The 15,137-nt window shown below is 48.9% G+C and overlaps 1 protein-coding gene across 1 annotated transcript; it reads left to right on the forward strand.

Annotated features, from left to right (window-relative positions):
- Window positions 1–11,604: 11,604 nt before the first annotated feature.
- On the forward strand, window positions 11,605–14,687 carry Phlda3 (pleckstrin homology like domain family A member 3). Its single transcript, XM_005005910.4, has 2 exons — window positions 11,605–12,455; window positions 14,046–14,687. The coding sequence occupies exon 1, from the start codon at window positions 12,015–12,017 to the stop codon at window positions 12,390–12,392; it is 378 nt and encodes a 125-aa protein (XP_005005967.1). The 5' UTR covers window positions 11,605–12,014; the 3' UTR covers window positions 12,393–12,455; window positions 14,046–14,687.
- Window positions 14,688–15,137: the final 450 nt, after the last annotated feature.

The raw sequence follows: 15,137 nt of genomic DNA on the forward strand, positions 1-15,137 counted from the left end.
GAGGAGCCCTGAGGGATTCCTCCCTGGATGGTTCTGCCCCCTTGGTCCTCTCCCCTAGTAACGCCCCCCCCCCTGCGCCCCCGCGCTCCTCTGGACACTCCCCACCTCTACACATGCCCTCTCTCCCACCCTATCTCCTGGCCTTGACTCCAAACCCACTCCCTTCTAGAGTCCTTGAGGGAGAGGAATCTTTTAAAATGGATTCTCAGGGCCGGAAGTATAACTCATTGTCATAAGCGCCCGACTGGCAAGCGCAAAGTCCTGAGTCCTGTTCCTGATTTAAAAAAAAAAAAAGGATCCCCTAACTCCACCCGTAGATTCTGATCAGGTTGGCCTGGAAATCTAGATTTGGAAATCTGTATTTGAAAATTCCTAAGGTGATTCTGACATTCAAACTCGGTCAGGCTTGAGAATCTGTGGGCTCCTGCAGCCTCTCACCCAGGGAGACCCCCACTCCCACCCCGAAGCTCACCTGCCTGAAGGGATAACCACTAGGGATGCTCAGCTTAGCCCCCACCTGGCCCCTAGGGCTGCAGGGAACAGTTCTAATGATTCCAGAGGACTTCTCAGAACTTCCTATTTCTGTCCCCTCGAGTCATCCAAGACAGGTCTAATCCCTGTCCCGGGTGACAGGCTTCAACGATTTGCAGACAGCTGCCTCCAGCCTGAGGCTGTTCTCAGCATGAACATCCAACACCTGCTGGCATCTCAGTGGCTCCCCAGGAGCCCAGAGAGTCCTTTGTATTATTTGGGGAAGAAAAAGGAGATTGGGAAGGTGGGGCTGTAGCTCAGTGGTACAGCAAAGACTGTGGATTTGTAAGTAGGGCAGAGCAGAAGCAGCTCCATCTGGGAAAGACCTACACCCTGCATTCTCCACCCTTGCCTCCTTGTTTTGGACATTTTTTCGTCTAGTAGGATTACTTGGTACCAGAAACTGTGCAAATATCTTACTATATGGATTCATTTGATCTTCACAATAACCCAACAAAGCAAGGACATAACTAACTTTACAAATGATCAAACTAAATCTAGGAACCAAGAACAATTCAGGAACTAACTTTAGGTCAAATAGCACAGCAGGATCTGCAGTAGCCGCTGGCCCATGAGGCATCCCTGCCCTGCTGTACTTAACACTGTCAAGAAACTGCCATGTACTAGGAGGGATACAGGAGTGGCTCTGGGACAGTGAGCTAGGCCCTCATTGCAGTAGCTAACACTTTTTAAACATATGGTATATGGTGGACACATAAGCACTCAGAAATAGTTACAATCCCCTTTATCACAGAAGAGGAAACAGCTTCAGTGACTGTGACTGGTGCAAAGTCACTGGCAAGTGACTGAGCTGGGATGGGAACCAGCTGTGGGACTCTGAGCCAGCCTCTTCCCCTCTGGGTGTCAGCTCCTCATTTGTGCAATGAGAATGTTGGCCTCAATTAGTTCTGGGGAAGTGCTTCTCAAGCTGTAATGAGCGTTCACATGTGGGGATCTCATAAAGTGCAGATCCTGGTTCAGTAGTTTGGGTGGTGCCTGAGACTGGATGGCTCTCACAAGCTCCCAGGGAAGGTGGTGCTGATGCTGCGGATCTTGGGACCACACTGGAGCAACCAGACTCTGGAAGACCCACCCAACTCTGATGTTCTGAGTTTATGGGCCCAGGAAGAGTCGCCCCAAAGGCCATGAAAACCCAGGAAGCAGATTAGTGTGAACAAAGCTTTTAGTGGGCATTTTCTGTGCCCAGACAAGCCCTGGATGCCTCTTCTGAAGCACCTGCCCCTGAGCCTGCTGTTTCCAACCTATTGACCTCAGCCTGACCTCCAGAAGCTTCAGAGGCTTGGTCCTGAGCCAAGGGGAGTTGTTGCCTCCTTAGAAGAGTGAAGTCCCCATGCCCCTGCCTCCTAGGGGCACCAGCTAGTCCCCAGGCAGCCACAGTGGTCCTAGAGAACTCTTCACATATATTCCCATCTTATGGGCACAGAGTAGGGTTAAGTTTCTCCTCCTTCTTTGAAGTTAGATGGGGACACATGGCTTGCTGTGGTGTCTAAATTGAGATCAAAGTGACTCATGTCAGTTTGTACAGAACTCTTTAAGAGCTACCATATAAGTCCTCATATTCCCTTTTCCCCTTGCAGGAGGGCAGAAGTAGGTGTCAGGATGGAGCCTCCATCAGCCTCGATCAGTGTGTATCACACTATGCAGAGCCTCCCCTGCCAGCCCAGGGCCTTGCAGGGGATGAGTGGGATAGCATTGGTTTCAGGGAGTTCATCCATGTAGCAGAGCCCAGCTCATCCTGGCAGTGTTTGTACCAGTGTCAGCCATGACCTGAATATGTTACCTTGGCTCATCAGTGTCCAGTGCTGGAACCCATCTTTATGCCACATCAGGACTGTGGATGTCAAGGATCCAAGTCTTACCTCTGAATCCTTCTTCCATAGGTGGGAACATCTTGCTGAGGGCAGAGGGGGATCCCCTGAGGGTATGAACCCCAATTTTCCCTGTCCTTCTGGTCCCCATGAAGGGAACTTGTTTCCACCATTCATTTAGAGCCTGGCCCCAACCCTGGCTTGCAGAATGCTTAGTGCGCATGATAGGACGTGCTCTGAAGTCCCTGTCCACGGGTCTTCCTGTCATTCGTGTCTGAGGGTGCACTGTGAGCCTTCCTCCTCTTCTCACCTGTTCCTTTCTCTTTGACCCTGTTCTCAGGCTGGGTGAGTCACAGCCTCCTTCTCTGCCTGACCTTGAGAATGCCACTGCATAAGAACTTCCCTATGACCAAAGTAACATGTAAGAATTCATAGTTCTCACAAGCTGGGATGGTGGTCCATGCATGTAATCTCAGTACTCAAGAGACTGAGGCTGGAGGATCTGAAGTTCATGGTCAGCCAGGATTACATAGTGAAATCAAAGCTGTTCTGGACTACATAGCATGATCTTATCTAAAAATAAAAAAATAAAAAAGAAGGGAAGAAAAAAAGATTCTTCATAGTTTTCACTATGAAACATTTGAAAATCAGAGGCAGAGAAAAAAATCCTCTGTAATTTCACTTAGAAGGAACTGCTTATTGACATTATTCTCTTTCCTCCTGATTTCTTTCCATGATATACCTCTACCCCTGTAATTTTAGGGTGATCCTATGAAAGACTGCTCTTTAGAAGAAGAAAGAACCAAACTCATATGCAGAATGTCAGAGCTAGAAGGAGATTTGTGAATCCTTCAGCCAACCTTATGTCTCCAGTAAGAATGCTGCTTTATGTCATTCTGGGTAAATAAAAATAAAGATAAATGTCTAGAAAGGCCCACAGCAAGATAAGTGATTATTGGTCCTGGGGATAGATAAGTGCTATAAAGATACTGTCATGTTTTCAATCTTTTGCAATAGAAGTGCATTCAGATGTAGTCATGTACCACATAGCCACTGGTCAGTCAGTGTTGAACTACATATCAGATGTATAAAGTCAATAATCTCAGCTGTGGTGGCACATGTCTGTAATTCTAGCACTGAGGCTGAGACAGGAGAATCACCATGAGTTCAAGGTCAGCCTGAGCAAAATAGTGAACTTAAGCCCAGCCTAACTACAAAGTGAGACCCTGCCTTTAAAAAAAATTAGATGGAGCTGTATATCTGTTACCTGGTTTCTTCAAACCTACTGAGTTTACAAAAGCATAGCACTTACAGTTATGTGCAGTACATGATCATGTTACTGATCTATGTATTTATTACATTATACTTTTTGGTGTGTGCTTTTTGGTTTTTTGTATCAGGAATCAAACTTAGGACCTGTTTGCCAGGCAGGCATTGTGCCACTGAGCTACCCTCCTAGCCCTATTTTGATTTTAGACTGTGCTCTTTCCACTTATAAAAAAAAAAAAATGTGGGGCTGGAGGTTTAGCTCAGTGGCATAAGCACTTGCCTTGGAAGCAGGCAGTCGTGAGTTTGATTCCCAGTACCGATAAAAAAGCAAAAGACAAAAAAAAAAAAAAAAAAAAAAAAGTGCTGGGGGCTGGGGATTCAGCTCAGTGGCATAAGCACCTGCCTTGCAAGCACACAGTCATGAGTTTGATCCCTGGTACCAATAAATAAAAAATGTGCTGTTAAACAGTGTACTGTGTTACACCAGTAGCAGCCTCAGCCATGTTGTGTTCACTCAGCCTTGTTCACTGTGGCTCTTGATTGCAGGGAGTGGCTATGTCCCCTGATTAATTTACACCATTCAAGGTGATATAAGTATGCTCTGTGGTGTTTGTAGGATGACAGAATCACCTAACAGTGCCCTTTCAGGAGGACAAAGTCATATAACAATGCACGAGGAATGTGTTCCTGTCCTTAAGCAATATGTGGCTGCATATTAAAGCACATTAGTATGATTAAAAGAAAAGAGAAAGCTATGCAACAGAAAGCAGTTGGTGTGTTGGGAATTGCATGGCCCTGGCTGGAAGACTGGTGAAGGATATTACTGCAATTCCCTGGGCATCAGTTGGTTTCCTCTAGGTTCATTTTTTTGGTTCAGTGTCCCTGAGGGTCATTCCAGGGCATCCCTTTGTTGCTGAGACATGAACACCCAGATGCAAAAGTGGTATGGGAAAAGGAAAATTCTGCAGGCCCTAACCTGAACCCCGAACCCACAAATCCAAACTTTGTCAGACCCAAGCGGGATCAAATGTCTTCAAGTCCAGACTCAGCCCCATCAGAGAGGGGCAGTGTGGGTGCTTGCAAGACGAAAGGGATCCCTGGTGAATCAGAGAAGTTACTGGGCTGGAAAGTGATTAAAGGCTAAGCGTGGGAGGGGATTTCCACCGAGAGAGCCAGGCCCAGGAGCAAGCCTGGGCGGGTTGGCAGCAGGGTTGCTGCCCACTTGAGATGTGTCGCAATGGTGCTCATAAAACTCAAGTTATTAGAGATTTGAAACCTTGGTTGGTTTTCAGAAAATCAGAGATTGGAGGGCACCTCAAAGCCTTCCAACAAAGGGTGTTTCATCAAAGGGGTACGAAAAGGTCAGAAGTCACATGAAGGGGTCATTGGGAGGGGTGGGAAAGGAAAGCAAAGAGGGACCCCTGGCCTGAAAGGAAGGTGCAAAAGTTGAGAAGCAGCACAAGGGAGGACGGAGCGGGGTTGTGAGCAGGCCAATTTTCCTGGCCCATCTGAGTGCGGAGGGACTGCCCCGCCTGATGAGTCAGGAATGTAGGTTAGCTAAGGCGGAAGTAGCCATGCTCTTTTCTGTCTATGTGGGGAACTGCTTAGCCCCTAAGAAGTAGCTGGGCTTTCTTAGCAATCTGTACACAATTTTCAAGGCAGAAATTGATGGCCTTTATTTTACAGATGAGGGAACTGAGGCAGAGCAGGGAAGTGATTATCCAAGATGTCACCAAGTTGGGGCCAAAGGGTCCTGTCTCCTTCTCCTACACCAGTGGCTCACACATTTATATGGGCCTCTCATTGTCATGAGAGAGCTGGTTAAGGACTGTGACAGATTGCTCTTTATAGATTGTTGGGCCCCAAACCCAAGGTCTCTGACTCAGTAGAATTTGCCTTTCTGTTTCTGCTGGTCCTGATGACACTTTGAGCACCTCTGCTTTAACTTTTGTTATCCGAAGTCTGTGGCCTAGCAGCAACAGGGGTACTGGGCAGCTTCTGAAATTCAGAGCCTCAGGTCCCACCCTGGACCTAAGGAATCATAACCTGCTTGTATAATATTCCCAGGTATCTATTTGTACATTGCAGTCTGAGAAGCACTGGTCCATGCTATACACCACTTCTGGCCTGGGGGGTTATATCCCCACTGTGTAGACTGGGCTTTGGACCTCAGTTGCCAGGGGACAATGAGATGGATGTACAAGGGCCAGTTGGGGCCCTGTCTCCTTTCTGTATCCTGAGATTGGGGTGTGTGTGAGAAGCATTAGCGATATAACAGGCTCACCCCTGCGATCTGCCTGGCAAGATGCCTACATCCCACATCAGAAGGCTCTACAGTGCCCACCCCTGGGTGTCTCATGATTACCCTGGGCCAGCAGCTGGCATCCTTGTCTCCAAATCAATACCTTCTCTCAAGTCATCTCTTTTGTTTCAAGTTGTATTTTTAAAATGCATGTGTGTAATATGTGAGTGTGCTCTCCAAACCATCCAGCAGCATGCTTATAAAGTGACAGGCATCCTCTTGCTGTTCATCCACTGTCATAGATCAGTGATCAGTGTGAATCCTTCAGAGAGAACCTGCAGGACAAATGCAGCCTGTCCTTTGTGTGAGCTCATGCTACACTGCATGTTATACTTGCTTACTGAAATGTTTCGTGCAAAAGCACATATTCCAGACAGCTCTCCCTAGGAAGACCCATAGATCTCTTCCTTCCTCCCTTCCTTCTTTCCTTCCTTCCTTTATTTTTGGTACCGGAAATCGACTCAGGACCTTATGCTTGCCAGGCAGACACTGTGCCTCTGATCTATATCCCCAGACCTGTTTCATTATTTTTATATGCTTCACTGCACGAGGGTTGATCCATTGTGTTTTCCAGATTTTTTTTTTTTTGAGAAGTTGTCTTGCTGTGCTGCTTAGGCTGATCTGAAACTCCTGGTCTCAAGTGATCTTCCCACTGCAACCTGTTGAAGACTAGAACTTCAGGTGCATGCCGCCATGCCTGGAGACTTGACTAATGTGTGTGTCTGTGCATGGTACTGGACAGTGGTGAAGGGACACTTCACCACTCAGCTATATCCCTAGCCCTTTTTTATTTTGACACAATGTCTTGCTAAGTTTCTCCTAGCTTGCCTGGAATTTGTGAGCCTCCTCCCTTAGCCTCTTGAGTGGTCAGGATTATAGGTGTGTACCACCACCCCTGGCCTTCAGTATATTTTTAACAGAAGTAATGCAGGCATAATATTTTAAACATTTAGCAGTATAGAATGAGGAAGAAAAATTACCTCCTTTTGTCATCCTTCCCTAGAAGGACTACTATAATCTACTAACTTTTTGTTTTTTTAATTAATGTACTTAGTAATAAACCCAAAATGTGTAATTGTCATTGTAAAAAAGAGAGGAAAAGAAAGTACTCTATAGGATATAACTGCATGTATACTTAAGTGTATAAGATAGATAACCATATTACTGAGTTTTTGTTGGATCATTGAACAGAACTGTTTGCAGTCTCACTGTTTGAATGTCCACTTTATATGCTTTAATTTTATAACTTGAACAACTATTTCTAAGATGACAATATGTAATCTATTAACTAGTGATTTCCTACTGTTTATTTTTTTAATTCTGTATAACTTGTACGCTTTTTCTGTTTTTTTTTCTTTTTCTCCTTAAATAAAATTTAAAAAAAATTAATGTACTTAATTTTGTAATAGTCTTACATCTGTATTACAAATAAAGCAGATAGTACAGTATTCCGGCATGGCCTCTCTCTTTCCTTTTTTCCTATTCCTAACATCTTATATTAGTGTGATATATTGCTACAATTAATGAACCAATGCTAATAATATCAATACTGGTGTTTTTTTGAGACAGGGCCCTGAACTCACTATGTAGCTCAGGTTGGCCTCAAACTCACAGCAATCCTCCTGACTCAGCCTCCCAAGTGAGGAATGTGCCACCATGCCTGGCAATAATAATTTATTATTAATTAAAGTCTATAGTTTATATTATTTTCTTTTCACGTTGTTCAGTTCTATGGGCTTTGACAAATGCCTAAAGTCATGTCTGCCATTATAGTGTGGTAGGGGCTAATCTCACCACCCTAAACATCTCCTATAACCAAGTATGGTTCCTATGACCATTTAAAATAATATACTTAGACCTCTTTGTATGAGTTCATTGACTCTCAATAGCATTTATTGACTCTCCATAATAAAAGAAGAGGAAATGGTTGCATCATTGTGTTCCACTTCCTGATTTTGTCAGGTATCTTGCCATCTCATTCACTCATTCAGAAATTATTTATAAAGGTGCTCCTAAGTGTTGGGCAATGCTGTAGGTGCAGGAGCTACATGGGTCAAGAAAACTGATAAAACTCCCCAGGACATCCAGCCTACAGTGCAGCGTGGGAAAGAGGTGGTAAATATGGAAAACAGAGTTGCTGATGATAACATATGCAAAGAGGAAATGCCTCTGGCTGTGGAGAGGGGTTGGGGTTTGAAGCAGGGTGTGGGGAGACCTCAAAGAGATTGCCTGGGCCAAGAGCTGCGTGGGGTAAAGAAGCAGACCAGCGGGTGCCATGGAAGAGCAGGTCACAGGTCCTGACCAGGACACTGGTAGAGAGGATATGGCAGGGCTCAGGATGTGGAGGCAGGGTCCGAGAGTACTGGGTAGGTCTCAGAGGGCCTGTCTCTGAGGACCTCAAAGACAGAATCACTAACAGTTAACTTAAAGGAGGCTGAGACTCCGGTAGATTTTGAGCAGAGGAGTGAAACTTATTTTTTGTTTTTGGTAGTACTGGTGGCTGAACTCACAGCCTTTGCGTTGAAATACACCCTTAGCTCCCTAGCCCATTTATTTGTAGTAATTATTTTGAGGCACGGTCTTGCTAAACTTCAGTCTCAGTCTTTCTCTCTCTCTCTCTTTCGATGGGGTCCCACTATGTACTTCAGGCTGACCTTGAAATCACTATATAGCCCAGATTGGCTTTGAATTTGCAGTGATCCTCTTGCCTCATCCTCCCAAATGCTGGGATCACAGGCATGTGCTACCATGCCCAGTTCAGTTCAATTTTTTAGTGTTAAGAGAATCCTGTTTTGTTAGTAAAGTTATCTTCAATGCTTCTTCTTTAGTTTTTCTAACAATTTATTACCCCTAAACATATTTTATATTAGTCAGAGGATATAGAAAACAGCTTTATTATTTTGCCCCTCTCTGGGGCCCGTTTGTCTCTCTGTCTGCATCTTTCTTTCCCCTTTGACTAGGGTGGTAGACCAGAGGTCCCGAAGGGACCCACTCCTCCACATGATCTCTTTCCTCTCTACACAGGATAGGGTGGCACAGACCTAGATAGAGCCATTCCCAGCCCACTCTTCCTTTGGACCATTTACAGTCTACCGGGTTCTGGCTGGATTGGGATTGACTGGCAAAGCAGATCAGCTTTCTCCTTGGGCTGGGCAGAGGGAGGAGCTAATCAGGGGACATTCCACCCATCTATCTGATATGGAGTCAAGTCAATAAGAATTGGGTAGAATTCTCCAGCGCCCAGCACTATCTAGCCAAGTGCCCCGAGAACACTAAATGGGAGCTTTAGCTCCTTTGGAGGGGCAGGGTTACCCTGGTACCTGCCAACGTCCCCCACTGCCAGCTCTTGAAAGCTGCCTCCAATCTGGGTTCAAGTGGGATCCCAGGCAAGAAGCCAATTGTAACAAAATGAATCATCACCTCCTATCCCAGGAAGTCATGAAACTAGAGGACTGGACTTCCGTGTTCCAAGGACACACTCAGGCTACTAGGAAGAGGTGGGTGTTAGGAACTGAGTGACTGGTGGGCAAAGAACTTTCCAGCAGTAGAGTCACCCTACCAACTTTCCTTCTCACTTTGCCCGCTCACTATCCACCCCTCATTTCCATCCTTCCCTGGCGGGAAATTGAACTCAGGCCCTTGCACATGCTAGGCATGCACTCCACCACTGAGCTGCTCTCCACCTGCTTGATCTCTTCCCTTTCTCCTGTGTCCAAAAGCTTAACAGCCTCCATCCAGCAACTGAAGAGAAAAGCATGGACATTTGGGTCATGTCTAAAGATTTTCAGATGCTTATGTAAAGGCAGGTGGGATCATCAAAGGATTCTGCATCCTGTTACTCACCATACCTTCTCACCCTGGTTTTAGTCTTTACAAAGTTGTGTGATGTCTCTGCCTTATTTTTTTGTCAAAAAACGAGCACAATAATAGTATTAATAATACTTACCTGTCATGAGACTCCAAAAGATGTGCAAAGGCTCTGTAAACTTTGAAAGTCTGCATCATGAGTCAGTTTGAAGCTGGAGAGAATAGGAATGAGTCTCGGCCCAGTTTGCAGAAAGAAAGAGATGGGGCAGAGTTAGGGGGCAAGCCTGATCCATGGCCCATTTCCTTAAGGAGAGATTTCTGAGTGCCCCCAACCATGTACTCAGGAGCCGCCTACTGAGGGATGAGGGAAGGAAGACTCACAAGAAGGCAGACAGGGCTCCCTAAGGCAGGACTGTGGTCATTCAAGCTCTGCTTGGGTGCTGTGTTCTGGGCCTCGGGTGACACTTGTCTCGTTGCTCCTCTTATAGCTCAGTCCCTTCCCTCTCCTGGAAGCAGTGAGTCAGTCTAAGCTGGTGTGTGTGTGTGTGTGTGTGTGTACCCGCTGTGGCTAGGCGAAGCTATGGCTGTCTTCCTTGCCTGGTCCTGGCTTGGCTTGGATGCTGTGCTGTCAGGAAAGGCACCCCCTCATTCACAATGGAACCCTCCCCATGCCCGTTAGTTTCTGCTCATTGGCAAGGGGTAGAAACAGGGTGTGGTACAAACAGGTCTTCTGACTGCCATTATCAAGTATCATTATTCCCAGAACAATCTATTATTAACTTGTTGACAAATGGACTTTTAGGAAACCTTAGACTAGAGGAGGTGACCAAGATGGGACAGATGAGAACTAAGGACAGCCATGGTCCAGTGCCTGACCTCATCTCAGGCCCCTTGTCCAGAGGAGAGGGATATCTCTGCAAGTGCCAAGCCTTTCCTCTAGGCCTCCCTTTCACAGATGTTCCAAACTTATCCATTGCAACAACCCCATGGGATGAGAAGAAATGAACTGTCCCCTCTGACAGACTTGGAAGTGGAAGGAGGTGCCAGGACATACAACCAAGGAGGAACCTCTCCTCTAGTCTCCACACAACGTTCTTTAGGCAGGAAAGAACAACCTTTTCCTTTCTGTCCTGCTTTCAGCTCCTCATGGGGGAGAAGCCTGTCCTGTTGGAGTGAAGGGAAGGAGAGAAAGCTGCAGCTGGAGCTGGACCTGGCTGCAGACAAGGGCACCTCTGGGCCTGGGGATGCACTCAGCCATCTGTAAGTGTGTGCCAGGAAGGGGACTTAGATAGTGACAGCCCCTGGTCACGGGGGGTGGGGGGGGGCACTAAAGAGAGAGAGAGGCCACGAGGGACCCTAATGTGCTTTTCTTTCCACTGTTCTTCTGTAGCAGGGTAAAAGTCTAGGGATAAAAGAGGGGATGGATTGTCTCAATTGGGGATATTTGGGGACAGCATTTCTTGGCCCTGCACAAATAAGCGAGGGAGGAACTCAACATGGGTATGAGGCAGAGGATGGAGATGGGGAGCAGGTCTCCTGTAGCCTGGAAGGTGCCTGTAGCTGGCCGAAGCCCACCATGTAACCGCAACCAGTGACACTGCCCACTATCTCCAATTTAAAGATGCTCCTCCCTCCGCCCCCATCCTCTCCTCCCTCTAAGGCCGCGGGGTAGAATTGGGGGGCTTTTGTTCCAACCAGCAGCAGACCGCTGGCCGGTGGCTCGGTCTGTTAGGTAACACGCACCCCACCCCCAGCTGCACTGCGTCCCAGCGCTGCAGCCGGCTCTGGCCAGGGGTGGTGAAGCCCCGCAGCGCCCCGCCCCCGAGGGCTCTCAAGGGGCGGGTGCTCTGTGCGGAGGGGCGGGGAGGAGACGGGGAGCGGCGGCGCAGGAATGCGCGGCGGCGCAGGCGGTGAGCGGTGGAACATGTAAGGGCACATCCCGCGAGCTGCAGCCCAGCGCGCAGACGGAGTTCAGGAGGGCTGCGGGCGGGCGTGCGGGCCGGCAAGCGCGGGGTACTGGAAGAGGCGCACGAGGCGGCTCTAGCGAGGCGGAGGAGCGCGGTGGTCTAAGCGGCGGGCGGGCGTAGGGCGCTCGAGGGGCACCGGCACGCTCTGCCCAGGCAGCTGTGTCCGCGCAGGCGGGCGCACCGGACAGTCGGGCGCAGGTGGGCAAGGCGCGCGGCCATTCGGGCCTGGGCGCTGGCCGGCGCCGCACACCCGGAAGAGGCGCCACATCAGCTGCAGCCTCGTCGCTTGCTCGGGACCTCGGTTTGCCCATGACGGCGGCGGCGACCGTGCTCAAAGAGGGCGTGCTGGAGAAGCGCAGCGGAGGGCTGCTGCAGCTGTGGAAGCGCAAACGCTGCGTGCTCACCGAGCGCGGGCTGCAGCTCTTCGAGGCCAAGGGCACGGGCGGCCGGCCCAAGGAGCTCAGCTTCGCCCGCATCAAAGCCGTGGAGTGCGTGGAGAGCACAGGGCGCCACATCTACTTCACGCTGGTGACCGAGGGCGGTGGTGAGATCGACTTCCGCTGCCCCCTCGAAGACCCGGGCTGGAACGCCCAGATCACCCTGGGGCTGGTCAAGTTCAAGAACCAGCAGGCCATCCAGACAGTGAGAGCTCGGCAGAGCCTCGGGACTGGAACCCTCGTGTCCTAAAACCACAGGCTGCCATCTTACTATCATGCCCCCTGCCTCTATGGTATCCAGAGTTCATGCCAGGTGAGCCCCTGTCCAGACTGAGCCCTCTTTTTCTCCTTTCCCTTCTCTGTCCTATACCGAGGGAATCAGGGACTAGCATTGAGCTTCAAAGCCAAGCAGACCTTGGGAGGGTTCCTGAGGCCAAGAGAGAATAGGCGCTCAGGAGACTGCGTATAGAAGGACTGCGATGGTGGCCAAAATGAGCAGGGTTGGCTTTTTCCTTCTGGCTCCAAATAGGAGGGTCTGACTGTGATTCAGGTGTCTTGAGAGGAAGATGGGAGCCCTGGGTTGGGGAGCCAGGCCAAGCCTGCTCAACAGTTGGTTGAACCCTGATCAGCTATAGGGACCCTGCCTCAGGCCACTGGGCCTCAAGGTAGGGCAGGACTCCTGGACTATGCAGGAGAAAGAGGGGTGGGATGAAGGATGGAGACCCACCTCCTACTAGGAGGAATGCTGGTCACAGAGTGTGAACGTTGAATTGATGTACAAAGACAGGATCTTTTAGTTAGCAAAGCTCCTCAGCGGGCTGGTTGGTCTGGTCTGAGGACTCCTGTTGTCCATTGTGGACAGTGAATTTGGGGCTCTAAAACCAAGCTGTTGGGAGTACAAGAGAGCTGAAGGAGCAGTGAGGCAGGTTGAGCTGGGGTACTGATTCTGGAGGATGGGCCTGTCTGCCGTCCTGTGAGTACCCACATGGGCCAGAGGAGGAGAAGCTGGAGGGAGGGGGAGATGGGGCACTGGAGCAGGGTTTGTGGGTGGGTGCAGGATCATGAGTTATCTGTGATGTCTTAATCCTTGAGCAGTCGGGCGGGGGTGGGGGAGAATTAGTGGTCAGGCTCAGGGAAGCAAACAGGAATAGAACCTAGAAGCCCTGGCACACAGCCCCATGCCCTCTTCCCCAGATAGCACTCCCTCCCCATGGGAACTAGGAGCGGGGTTGAGGAAGGGTTTATGCCACTCTCGGGCTAACTTTGCTGGTGGAAACCTATGTACCCTCCTAATCTACCTCATGTGCTGCCTCAGCAGTAGAGTCCCAGTGAGCCTGGGGCCCTCAGTGCCATGGCCCCTCTGATTGATTGTCACCTCCCTCTCATGGTGCAGTGAGTGTTGGCAGAAAGGCCAGGTACAAAGCAGACCTGCTGTGCTGAGAATGAATCTGCATGGCTCCCTCAGGCCTGGGATATAGGTAGCTCTGAGAGAAGGCAGATGCCACTGGCCACAGTGTGTTATATGATCACACTCCTGTGTCTGCAGGTTCCATGTCTATGGATTCAACCAATACTTGATGGAAAATAATTGGAAAACAAACTAGGTTATATTGAGCATGTGTGGGCTTCCTTTGTCAGTATTTGTTCATGGATCCAGTATAACATCTATTTATATAAATTTGCATTGTATGAAGTATAAGAAGAAATGACTTGAAGTATCCTGGACATGTGCATAGGTGTTAGGTAAAGTGTGTCATTTTGTATGAAATATTGAACATGTAGGTGCAATCCTCAGTGGGTAATGAGGAATGGCTGTGTTCCTTTCTGTTTGTCCTGATGAGAGATGGATAGGAAGGCGCCCAACACTGGGACACACTGTACTAACTGCAGTTTTTCTCACCAGCTGCCTTGCATCCCTTCACTGGTGGGGGTCATAACTGTGCTCCACGTGTCTGAGGCAGAAGCCGTGGATATGGAGGAGGCATCAGAGCTGAAGGAATGACAGACCAAGGAAGGAGAGTAGAAAGCTGTGAGGCGCTGAAGATGAAGATTCAGCTCCTAAACAGACTGTCAGGACATAATCAGCTCAGCCTTCTCACCATAGGCCTGGCCCCCGGTATTGTGATGTGAGCTGGCATCAAATTCTCTGCCAGCTGTGGCCCTTCCATCAGTTCTGCAGACTGCTGTTGGCCCCTGGCCTTGCTCTATGGCTGGAAGAGGGTACACTCCCATGGGATGCTAAGCCAACAGCTCAGGACTCAAGAGGCCAGCTTGGTATCCAGAAGATGCACCACCTTGGGACAGCCTCGGACTCATCTTGAGGAGAGGGAGCTGCTGGGCCTGAGACTCACACCTGGGGGTCTCCTGCTGCTTAGGTCCTTTTGAGACCCCCACCATCCAGGTCCTCTCTTTGCACACTTCTTTCCCCACCTCTACCCATGTTCCCTCTTGTGGTGCTGGGCCTGGAGGGGGTGTGGGTAAGGTTTGGCCATTACCATTTCATGCCTATTCCAGAATGAAGATGCCCTGCAAAGGGTAGTAACCACACTGTCTGCCGAGTGAATTCTTAACCCATAAGAACCAGGGCTTGGAGCATGTCTCCCTACCTCCACCTTGCACAGCCCATCCTGAAACCTCTAGCCTGGGTAGGAAGAGACTCCTTTTCCCTGCTATCTTGGGAGGTGGCTCAGATTTCTGGGCAGGACTTACCCCTACTGTTTAGACTTATCCATTTATACATTGTGTCTTACTGAATGGTTTAAAAGAAGTAATTTCTACTTGAGGGCCACTGCCCTGAATTATATAGTAGCTGTTGAGCCTCAAAGCCAGCCATTCTCCTGGCTTCCTGACCTTTCATGTTGCAGAGCAGCAGCCTCCTCCAGTCTCTGGAAAAAGCAAAGCTGAAGAGCCCCCTCTGACAATTTGAAGACTCTTTAATCACCTCTTTGTGCACCCAGCCTATTTTTCTCTTGTCTTCCAATCAAAACTTTCCTGT

The sequence above is a fragment of the Cavia porcellus genome, unplaced genomic scaffold (genome assembly GCF_034190915.1).
Source record: "Cavia porcellus strain 051 isolate PalLab524CR breed Dunkin Hartley unplaced genomic scaffold, mCavPor4.1 scaffold_29, whole genome shotgun sequence".
NCBI classification, from domain to species: domain Eukaryota; kingdom Metazoa; phylum Chordata; class Mammalia; order Rodentia; family Caviidae; genus Cavia; species Cavia porcellus.